Consider the following 12,354-nt stretch of genomic DNA (forward strand, 5'->3'; position numbering starts at 1 on the left):
GATCTTCTTTACCACTGTGTCCTTAGCATATAATAGAGTCTCAACAAATACATATTGCATGAAGGATGGATGAAAGTATAATAAGGTCTATAATTCACAACTCCACAGTTAACTAATCTCCAATAACTCGTTATTATTCCCCACCATATTGACAGAAATCTTTTTCTTAAAAAATTGTTAAAATTACCTCTACTGAAATTACTAATGAACTGCCTGAAATTGGGACAGAAAGGAATTCATGTAGTTAGATTTAGATAATTATTAACAATTATGCTTTTAAAGAGAAATGTTGAATATATATTCAAATATATATAAAGTTTGATGTTTTAGGGAAAATATTTAGATGAGTAATGTATTTGCTATTTCAGTGGAATGTGCTTTGTGTCTTTCCAGGTTAAACAGACTGCCATATTGTGTTCGCATAGAATTGCTTCTTTATATCCTAAAGAACATTGACATACAAGAAGAGGTTAATTAGAGAAAGCATTTTAGTTCCCATTTTGGTCTCAGAAAGGTTTATTGAAACAGAGTTTCAATAGGTCTTTCATCACCACAGTTAGGAGTAAGAATTAAATGATGGGCCAAAACTGGTAGGATTAACTTCTGTCAACGCATTTATACAACTCTTATATAAGTAAGATAAAATATTTTATATACCCACCAGTCCAATTATCCTTCATACTTTCAGCCCTAAGTTTGATGGTGGTGAGAAAGTCAAACCAAATTAGGAGCACTGAACTTCCCTGGTGGTCCAAAGGTTAAGAATCTGTCTGCCAATGCAGGGGACATGGGTTCAATCTGTGGTCCGGGAAGATTCCACATGTGACAAGACAGCTAAGCCCGAGCACCACAGATATTGAGCCCTTGAGCTCTATCCTCCATGCTCTGCAAAAAGAGAAGCCATCAAAGCCTGAGAAGCAACAAAGACTCAACACAACCAAAAATAAAATAAATTAATTAACTACATTTTTTTAAAAGGTAGGAACACTGGTTCTCCTTATGAGGATGTTATGACATCTAAACCTGACACTCCTGCAAAGAAAAGGGAAAAACAGTGTTAGCATTGTTGGTGTAAGTCATTTGTTACTCTCTTTTAATAGCATCTTGTAATTAAAATTTGAAGTTTCAGAAAGGAAGATTGCATTTATCTGTGGTTGACATATATTAGGTTGATGCAAATGTAATTACAGTTTTGGACTGTAATTTTAAATCATTACAACCTAGGCTTAAGCACATCTTTATTAATCAAAATAGGAACCATTAGAGTCAACACATTTTTGCCAATGAGAAATACGTTTATTCCTGTCATGTAAAAATCCACGCCCCAGGTTTAGATGAACTTTTGGAAAGCATTTTCGGCCTCCTGCTGGTTATGGAAGCATTTTCCCTGTAAAAAGTTGTCGAGATGATTGAAAATATGGTAGTCAGTTTGGGAAAGGTCAGGTGAATATGACAGATAAGGCAAAACCTTGTAGCCCAGTTCATTCAACTTTTGAAGGGTTGGTTGTGCAACATGTGGGTGGGTGTTGTTGGAGAGAAGAATTGGGCCCTTTCTGTTGACCAGTGCCATCGGCAGGAATTGCAGTTTTCAGTGCATATCAATTTGCTGAGTGTACTTCTCAAATATACTGGTTTCTCTGGGATTCAGAAAGCTATAATGGATCAGATGGATAGCAGACCACCACAGAGGAACCATGCCCTTTTCTTGGTGCAAGTTTGGTTTGGGAAGTGCTTTGGAATTTCATCTTGCTCCAGGCACTGAGCTGATCATTGCCAGTGTTGTATAAAATCTACCTTTTGTCACCTGTCATAATCCGATGGAGAAATGGTTTGTTATTGTTGCGTAGAATAAGAGAAGACAACGATTCAAAATGAAAATTATTTTTGATTTGTGGTCAACTCATGAGGCACCCACTTATCAAGATTTTTCACCTTTCCAATTTGCCTCAAATGCTGAATGACCACAACATGGTCAACGCTGGGCTCTTCAGCAGCTTCTCGTGTAGTTGTAAGGGGATCAGCTTTGATGATGCTCTTGGTTGGTCACTGTCAACTCCTAATGGCCAGTTACTCCACTTCTCATCTTCAAGGCTCTCGTCTCCTTTGAGAAACTTCTGGAACCACCACTGCACTGTATGTTCGTTAGCAGTTCTGGACCAAATGCATTGTTGATTTTACGAGTTGCCTCTGCTGCTTCATGAACCATTTTGAACAATAAGAAAAATCACTTGAATTTGTTTTTTGTCTAACATCATTTCCATAGTTTAAAAGAAATATAAAATACACAAGTTTAATGTCATTAGCAAAAAAAACATAAAGTGAGAAATGCACATTAAAACCACTTTATTTAAGAATGTATTCCAATATCAAATGGGAAAGTTCAACAATGCAAAACCGCAATTACTTTTGCACCAACCTAATAGCTTTCTAGAACTACTAGACATCTCCCCACTTCCAGATACATAATCCAATGCATATTTTTTTCTCAGCTCTAGATAAAACAAAAATATAATGAACTAAAACACAGACCCTTATTGGACACAGAATGCCACACAGAACCAAATGACTAGAAATTATCACATACAAGGGAATCAAGTCAAACTATTACATAAAAGAACAAAATTCTTCCAAGAAAATCTCTTGAACCTCTCAGTCTCAGCCATGTTATTCCTTAACTTTCAGGAAAATTCATCCATATCACAAAGACAGTAAATGTAAGTTTAACAAAAATACTCATAATAAATCTAATACACTAGTAAGTTGCAATTCCCAGTTACACAAAGTAATTTTAGTTACTTAGGTGGCCGGTTTATATATTATATATTAAAAATTCAAGGGAAACATTTCAGAGAGAAGTTGGTAAATTATGCATTTACAGTGTCTGCTTTTCCTAATATACTTTAAAGACTGTCAAATGACTTCATGTAACAAAGAGCAATGTTGTAATTATAAAGTTCTGCCTTACAAGTTATCATATTTATTATTTTAGTGAGAGTTATAAGTTAATAAAATAATTTTCAGTTTTTATGGTATGACATCCTTTTAAATAAAAGGATTCTGTGTGATTAAATTTATATTAAGACATCTCAAACTGATATGTTTCATATTTTAGATATTGGTGAAAATTAATAGGATTGAGCTCTAGTAGAAAGCATGAAAAAGAGAAACATGCTAGTTCAATAAAATGTTGTAGTATATTCCAGAACATCCTTACCTGTAGCTTTGTATATTTACAAGTACTATGTGAATATATTCTGATGAGATTTGGTAGAGTGACCTCTGTAGCTCTTCTCCCCATAGGGAGAGTACTGGAAGAAATAGAATTGCCAGGTCTACACAACAAAGTGTCTCAAAACTCCCCTTTGCATATGAAATATTAAGTAATTGGGAGGAATGAAAAATACAACTGGGGCACACAAAACACCTCAGACTAACATGAGGTGAAGACGCTTTTAGTGAAACATACATGGGGTGTTAAAAGATGCAGATTTGATGAACACATTTAAAAAAAATTTTAAGATGATGCATAACTTGAGTATCACCTAATAAACATGATAAATGAATAGCACAAGCTTGGATATGATACTTGATCCATCTTTACATTTCTGGAACTTAACAGTTAATTTTTGACATTAGTGAATTTTTACTATTTGTTGATAGCACTGCAGATTATGTTTCTGGGGAAAGTGGATATTGCTTTAAATAATTTTACAGCAGCATTAATCACAAATTTGGGTCACTTTATGATAATCTCTAGGAAAACACTGTTAGTGATGTCAACACTATTCGAAGTTAAAATTATCCTAAAGATAAGAAATAAATGTCAAGTACTAGATTTTATTGCTATATTCAGGTATAGCCTCATAAAGATCCAATCAGAGGGTTGCATTTATATCGGAATTTCTAAAGTCATTTGAAACTCCCTATTAACAAGTACATATTCATGCTCATTATAAGACTTCTTGGTATAATATGCTAATTACTTTTCCACACTCTGGCTCCCAAACCACAATGATTCCTGTTATAAAAGCAAATCACTGCAAACTTCAAACAGCATGCATCCTTGAGATGCCACTATTAAAGGATGAACAGTGATGGGAAATCTTTGATGTTATCAGACGGGATGGAAAATACACATTTGTATTTGAGTAAATCCTGTAGACCGAAGTATTTCTCCCCACCCTTAAATATCCTGAAACCAATTTCAAGTTCCCAAATGCTCTTCAAAGCAACCTGCCTTGGAAGTAATGCTGATGGCATTTCAAATTTCAAGGCAGCTTGCTTTTTCCATCTCAAGACTTCAAGCAGATTTGAAATTTCACTTTCAAAGAAAAAGGACATTACCTACTTTTACCCAAACCACTAGTCTCTGGTTTGATGAACAAAATGTCATAGGTAATGAACTTACCTATGATAATAAAAAGATGATATGTAACCCAGTAACTCAGAGTCTGAATAATGCAGCTAATTCTAGACAATTCTAAAATCTAAGTGTTTAGATACTTAATGCTTCAGTTTTTTTTCTTTTTCTGGTGGTGCCGACCAAAAGTTGGAATGTAAGCTTTGGGCCTGTGGCAGGGCCAGTGTACCCAACTGTAATTAATCCATCTCCTGCTGAATGGAGCATCTGTGAAGCTGAAGACAAAAATCAGTGTGTGCTTGACTCCTGGGCCCATGGGGAGCCTGGGCCACACAATTCAGAACATTCACTCTGTGAATAATCCCTGTAGTAGGAGGGTAGGTCTGTGGCTTCATAAAAGGATTTAGATTGGTGGTTAATAGAAACATCCATGAGCCTCTTTGGGCAAAAGGATACAGTAGCCCTCATGAAGTTTCCCTAGCTTTTAATTAGGTTTCCTTTGATTGCTTTAAGTAAAAGGGAGGAGTGAAACCTGAAGTTATCATCTTGGGACACAAAATATTTGTATGCGGTTTTAATATCCTGAGCCTGTTTTGCTGCTGCTCTCTACCTTTTGGAAAGAGCCATTATAGTCCTAAGGAACTACACACTGCAGGTTTATCAGCCCTTTGGTGACTGTAAATTTACTGCAGCAACCTTTAGAGGAAGTGTTTCTTTTCCAGTAACTGACTTTCTGCATGAACAGAAAAGGTACAAACAAATAAAACAGGCAAGAGTATTAAATACCAGACTGGAGTTAAAAGGTGGCAGGAAAGGAGAGAAGACTGCTCCATCTTTGTACAGGTTTCTAGACATCAGAAAAATGAGAATAATTACAATGAGACAAGAAAATGAAAGGCATAAGCAAGGACCAGGAAAGAGGAAGGAAAGTAGTGCTATTTGTTAAAGTTGGTTTTTCACTGTGGAGGCTGCACACTGGCTAAAATAATATAGTAATCTTTTTAAGGGTTGGGATATGCCGGTTACTTGAAAATTCGTTTTAAGCTGATAACTATTTAAACATAAAAGCGTTACTAATTTCCAAAATTTTAAGGTAACATTAAATATATTTAATAAGTATTTTAAAATAAGAGTCACCCCATTAGGACCTTGCCCTGCCTTGGGCTTATAAAACCCACTTTCCTGGGCTTCATTCCAATTCAGGGACTGATGAGTTGGACTTAAAGACTTAGTTTTTTCTGTGACTCAACTCTCATCCGCTTGTGATGGGAAGAATTATCTATCCTCTAATGAGTCAGCTTCTGCTGCTGTTGGGGGATTGTTAATTTCCCTGAGTGTTTTTATCCATATGAGAATGTCCTAGATTTTAGGGCAAGTACTGAAACACTCTTTTTTAGAGTCTCCAGATGACACCTCTTTCATGTTACTTATACCAAGAAGTCATGATCAAACATTTTAAGAAATCATGACTTTTATGAGCTACTTAAACTCTATATCCTATACCTGTCACTGTATCATGTGTCGTTTCTTTTATACATTTATATATGCATGCATTTTTTATTCTCATCTGATTATGTCATCTTCTTAAAACCCTCGCCTCTCAGAAAGAAATTCCAAATCCAAAACATGGTGTACAACAGCGGTTCTCAACCTATAGCATGCATCAGAATTCTTGGAGGACTTGTTAAAATATTGTTGGACTGGACTCTCAGTTCTTCTTTTTCACTGAGTCTGGAGTGGAACCCAAGAATTTGCATTTTCAACAAGTTCCCAAGTGATGTTGATAAAGCTGTTCTGTGGGCCATACTTTGAGAACTGCAGGTTCACAAGAATGTATATAAATAGGCTGCTTTCTTGTCTCTGGGTTCATTTCATGCTAGTATTCTCTGTGTCCTGTGCTCAATTATCTTCTCCTGGGTTCCCAGTCTCCTCCTTTTCTTTCTTCTTACCATGTGTCCTGTCCCTCTCCCCATATGATTTAATCAGTCTAACTCATGCAGGATCCTTCATACTAAGTTGAGTCTCCTTGTTATTCACTCTCATTACTTCAATACTTCTTTGCAGCATTGAACACAATTGTAATTAAATAATAAATTTATACATTTATTATAACTCTAGTTAGTACGTGCCCTTCTCACAAAAATAAAGGTTCATTAAGGGCAATGACTATCTTACTCATCAGAATTTCATAAGTACCCAGTGCAATATTTTCTGCATAATTGATGCTTGATAGATATTTCATCCATGAATGAATGAATGAACAAACAACACAAACTAACGTAATTAATTTTTCTTACTGTGCTTATACATGACACTCATACATCATTTATGCTCCGATTTCCTAAAGGGTGTCCCTTCCAGTTCTCTCAAAGACACTCCATGCTAGCAGTGTGTGCAAGAGAAGTGGCAGTTGCCCACGTACATTGCCCATATATATATAATTTAATTTTTCTTGCTCAATGCAAGGAGGCATATTTCAGGATGAATCTCTGAACTAGACTTTAGTATCACAAGATAAATACCCCTAAAATGATAATCCTGGACTCAAGTTCAAGTTTAATTATTTTAGAATTATATAATGCTGTGAAATAAATTCCAATTATTTGAGCATTTTAACTGGAATTCACTTTATTTTTAATAGGATTTTGGTTACATTGTTATTAAAGAGAAACATTTGGGCTTTCAAAAATTCATGAAAACTTTAAAGTCATTCATTTTCTGGCTAGAACAGGTTTGTTAAGTAAGGCTAATATTTCTTTCAATAAAAAACAATGTGCCTTAATAATAAACAAAGCCATTTAAAATGACTTAGTTTTTTTTAAAAAATCACCATATATTTATAAAGTACTAGATCATATAATAATAAAACCTAAATATATATACTTGTGTATATAAATATGTTAATGATTTATATACCTATGATTATTGTTTTATGTCATTCTCTCTCATTTTATGCAAAGAATTAGGTAAACCTATACTGTACAGCACATGGCTATCTTACACACAACCTGTATAATTAAGATAGAATCCTTAGAAGATGTTAAATTCAAGTTCATGTTTGAATACACAGAGAAAGTTAACTTGGTGGTGGGTGAATATTAGGTAATAAAGGGAAAGGATTTTTGTGGATAGATCTAATTCACTTTCATCTTCTGATGAATCCAGAAGATTTCAAATAGCAAATAAGAGAATGAGACAGCTGTGAATCAAGTAACTGGAGCTAGAAGAAAGTCAGAGATGAGAGGCAATATGTGATTTGTTGGTTCATGGCATTAAGAAGGATCACTAGGGGAAAAATTAGGTATGATGTTTTGTATTTTGTTAGTACAAGTCTTCTCCTGACTTAAATCTTCCTTTGCCTTGGCAGGTCTCATTGTCCGGGAAGTGAGCATTGAGATTTCACGCCAGCAAGTGGAAGAACTCTTTGGGCCTGAAGATTACTGGTGCCAGTGTGTAGCCTGGAGCTCGGCAGGCACCACCAAGAGCCGGAAAGCCTATGTGCGCATTGCATGTAAGTCTCTATGTAGGGGCACTGTGGGTTCCAGAAGCTAATGGAATATGGGAAAATTTGACCACACCTGCTCTGGTGTCGAAGAACCCTGGTTGAAAACTGCTCCCAGACTTCTGCATTTGAGCTACACTTTCCCATTAAGTCATCAGAATATCATTTCATTTTTTGTTTCAAGGCAGTGAGTAATTTTCCTTTAGGAAATGTGAAAGAATTAGTGCTACTTTCAAAAGACCGAATGTTCTTTTTTAATCTAATAGTAATTAGGCTATAGGAAAACAACTACATTCCTTTAATGAGTTTATTCTGCCAATTTGTTAGGACAATGTTGACTAGTTTTGCTATTAGAAATAGAAATTACCCGGCAAAGCTTCTCTATTTGTTTTAGAACTGTTCTAATGCATCAAAACACACCACTATTTTCCAAACTGTAATAATTTCTAGGGTATTTCAGGGAGATATTTCTAATATATGTTCAGGGAGAGGTTAAAAGGGTTCCATAATCAGTAAATGTGGGAAATACTTTTTTGGACAAAGTTAAAGAAGTTCCTTCATTGCAAAACTTTCCAGATTCTTTAATATGCTAATATACATATTATCCCCAAGGAGGAGATGTTGCCTGCAGCTCTTTCTTCAGACCCTTTTCTCAGTGAGTACTATTCACACCTAGAACAGCATGAATGCTGCTTTAATGTCTGAAGATTCCATACTGAGAAATTTTCTCAAGTGTGAGACCACTGAAAACCATGTAAATTGTACTATCTGAATTCCTTGGCATGTCTGTTCCAGCATGTATGTAAAGTTGCTTCAGTTGTGTCTGATTCTGTGAGACCCCGTGGACCGTAGCCCACCAGACTCCTCATCCATGGGATTCTCCAGGCAAGAATACTGGAGTGAGTCACCATGCCCTCCTCCAGGGGATCTTCCCAACCTAGGGATCGAACTCTTGTCTCTTGCATCTTGTATGCAGGTTCTTTACCGCTAGAACCAAGTGGGAAGCCCTTGCATGCCTGTAGTTTACTAAATTTCAATTTGCATTGACGTCAGTGTCACTTCCCTCTAATATGTCACTGTGTGCACGCCTGCTCAGTCATGTCATATGCTCAGTCAAGCATGCTCACCAGGATCCTCTGTCCATGGGATTTCCCAGGCAAGACTATTGGATTGGGTTACCATTTTCTACTCCAGGGGATCTTCCTGACCTAGGAATCAAACTCCCATCACTTGCATCTGCTGCATTGGCAGGCAGATTCAGATTCTTGACCACAGAGCCACCTGGGAAGTCACTAAGTTCAAACAGTTTTGGCTCTGATGCTTCCCACAGTTCCTGTTCTTGCCTGTTCTTTCCCTTCTGTTTGATCTAGATCCCAACCATTACAATCACTTACCAGTTAGTCTCCAGTTAGTCTTTTACCTTTTCCAGCCCTTTCCCCATATTACCACAAATGCAAGATTCTGGAAGATTCCTAAACTCAGGTCTTACCTCAGCTCACCTCCATCCCTGCTTAAAATTTCATAGTGGCTTCTGAGATAAAGTCAAAATTTCCTACAATGGTATATATCACTGTATTTGTTTACTAGAGCTGCTGTAACAAAATTCTACCAACTGGTGGGTTAAACAAGAGAAATTTATTTTCTCACAATTCTGGAAGCTGGAGTCCAAGATCAAGGTGCTGGCAATATTGGTTTCTGCTGAAGCTCCTCTTCTTGGCTTATAGGTGGTCATCTTCTCCATGTCTTCACATGGTCTTCCTTCTGTAACTGTCTGCATCCAAACTTCTCTTCTTATAAGGATGCCAGTCATATTAGGTTAAGGCTACCCAAATGACCTCATTTTAACTTAATCACCTCTTTAAAGGTCATATCTCCAAATACCTTCTGAGGTATACTGGGCGCTAGGATGTCAACTTGTGAATTTTGGAGGGGGGATACATTTCAGCCCATAACAACCATATGTCATTGTTTCCATAATGTAACCTAAGTTTCTAGCTCTGACCACAAAGAATGTCTCTGATCTAGTCACACTAGATTAGAAATACTTCCATTTCTTTGTTTCCAGCTGTTATTCATCCTGAAGCATTGTACCTTTCACTTACTTCCTTTCATTATTTGTAAAAATTCATTTATTCAACAAATATTTACTAAGCTTTTACTCTCTTATTGAGATAATTTTAGGTATTTGATATGGAGCCAGAATCAAAGCACATAATGATCCCTGTCCTCAAGAGGCTTGTTTCTGCTAAACAAGTTGTTGTTGTTTAGTTGGTAAGTTGTGTCTGACTCTTTGGGGCCCCATGGACTGTAGCCCACCAGGCTCCTCTGTCCATGGGATTCTCCAGGCAAAAATACTGGAATGGGTTAGCATTCCCTTCCCCAGGGATCTTCCTGACTCAGGGATTGAACCCTCATCTCCTGCATTGCAAGCATATACTTATTCTTTACCGCTGAACCACCAGGGAAGTTAGGGCACACTCTTAATGAAGTAAATAATCAGTAACAGAGCAGACAGTAAGTGTTATGAAGAAAGACAGTTGGGGAAGGGAGTATGCTGTGCTGGGGACTGTGGTCAGAGAAGGCCTGCAGAAGAAGTTGGCAGTTGAAGCAACCTGAAGAAGGGGGGTGGGGGGCAGTCAGGCAGAGGGGATAGCGAGCGGCATAAGTACAAACGCCCTGAAGCAGGAATGTTTGCTGGTGCCATGAAGACTGAATTGGCCACAGTGGCTGGAAGAGGGTGAGGGAGAAGAGTCTCCTGGATGAGTTGAGAAAAGTAAGGACAGGAAGGGCAGTGTGGAGATGGGCTAGGGCCTGTGGGTGTAGCATCTTTGGTTCTCAGTATGAAATGGGAACTTTGGAATGTTTTCTGCAGAGGAGGTCATGCCCTGACTTCCATTTTAGCAGAACACCTGACTGTTCTGTTGAGAAAAGATCGTGAGAAGCAAAAGTAGATGCAAAGGAGACCAGTTATAAGGCGGCAGCTGCGAGGGATGTTAGGACAGCCTAGATTAGAAGGGGAGACCTAGATTCTAGATTTATTTAAAGGCAGAGGTAGTGGGTTTTTTTTTTGTTTTTTGTTTTTTTGAGAAAGAGAGAGGTTGGATGTAGAATGTGAGAGAAAGAAAGAATGATTCAGAAGGCCTGAGCTTGTTGAAGGATTTTTCCGTTGTCTTTAGTGAAGTCCTTCTTGCCTCATCAGTCTCCAGAATGATAGGGGTTCCTTTCTCAAACCTTTCAGACCAGTACATCCATCCTCTTAATGTAGAGCTTGTCTCCTTTGAATTATATTCACTTGTTGTAATGGCTGTGTTTCAGGCCAATGAGTTCCTTGAGATCCATTTTGCTTAATTCATCTTTGCTTAACTGTATATCTTCAGTGTTCAGCACAATGCCTAGAACATCAAAGATATTTAATAAATTTTGTTCAATTAAGACCATTATAACCATCACTGCTCTCTATTAATCATTCCTCCCTGAGCATGTCTAAAGGGGTTTTTCTCTTTGTCTTAGTGGGTTCTCTATGAAGTAGACTCTGAAATGGAGACATGCATGCAGGTAATATATTAACGAGTATTCTCTGGAACAATATCTGTCGAGGAATAGACTTGGGCAGAGGGAGAAATTGAACTGCAATTCAGGTACAACAAAAGATGATGCCATAGGGGACACTGCATTTATGATGGCCCTCCAGAGTTGTCCCACCGTGAGGCACAGGAGTGAGCGGCCCTTTATCCCCAACATCGACTAGTCAGTGGATGTGGTCCCTTTCTTTTCTGTTCACCCTCACCAACTTGCATGACCTGGGTCAAGTCAGCTCATCTCAACTGAGGGCAGTTTCTGGAGGGAGAGTCTGGGAGCCTTTACCATCAACACTCCTAGCAGAGGGGATCAGTCCTGAAAATGGATGTCATCCACTACAATCATCTATCGCAAATCTTTTAGATTTCATTTTATTAATTATGAAGTAAAAAGATACTTTCAAACATGTTAAAAAGAAACAAATGAATTGCTTTGGTCAAATAATTAAATGAATTCAAAGTTAGCTTCTAGTTATAATCAAAAGAGGCGCAATGATATAAAACTATCTTTTATTGCTATATGTTCATTAATATCAAATACAATAGATATTTAAAATTGCCAATTTACAATTTATAATAAACTGACTTGCTTAAAAGCTGAAGTTTAATTAGTTAATTTATTTATTAATTTATTTTTGGCTGTATTGGGTCTTTGTTGCTGTGCTGGCTTTTCTCTAGTTGCTGCAAGCAGGGGCTTCTCTCTAGTTGCGAGGGCTACTCTCTGGTTGCTAGGGCTACTCTCTCGTTGCTGAGCAGGGGCTGCTCTCTGGCTGTGAGGGCTACTCTCTAGTTGTGAGGGCTTCTCTCTAGTTGAGAGGACTTCTCTCTAGTTGCGAGGGCTACTCGCTAGTTGCTGAGCAGGGGCTGCTCTCTGGTTGTGAGGGCTAATCTCTAGTTGCGAGGGCTACTCTCTA

The 12,354-nt window shown here is 37.5% G+C and overlaps 1 protein-coding gene across 1 annotated transcript in view; it reads left to right on the forward strand.

Moving 5' to 3' along the window:
- UNC5C (unc-5 netrin receptor C) overlaps positions 1 to 12,354 on the forward strand; it is a 195,321-nt gene that overhangs the window by 43,865 nt on the left and 139,102 nt on the right. The window contains exon 4 of the mRNA XM_040237306.1: positions 7,728 to 7,871. Coding sequence (XP_040093240.1) covers positions 7,728 to 7,871 — 144 coding nt within the window. The remainder of the gene's footprint in view (positions 1 to 7,727; positions 7,872 to 12,354) is intronic.

This window comes from Oryx dammah, unplaced genomic scaffold (assembly GCF_014754425.2).
Source record: "Oryx dammah isolate SB20612 unplaced genomic scaffold, SCBI_Odam_1.1 HiC_scaffold_3, whole genome shotgun sequence".
Classification (NCBI taxonomy): domain Eukaryota; kingdom Metazoa; phylum Chordata; class Mammalia; order Artiodactyla; family Bovidae; genus Oryx; species Oryx dammah.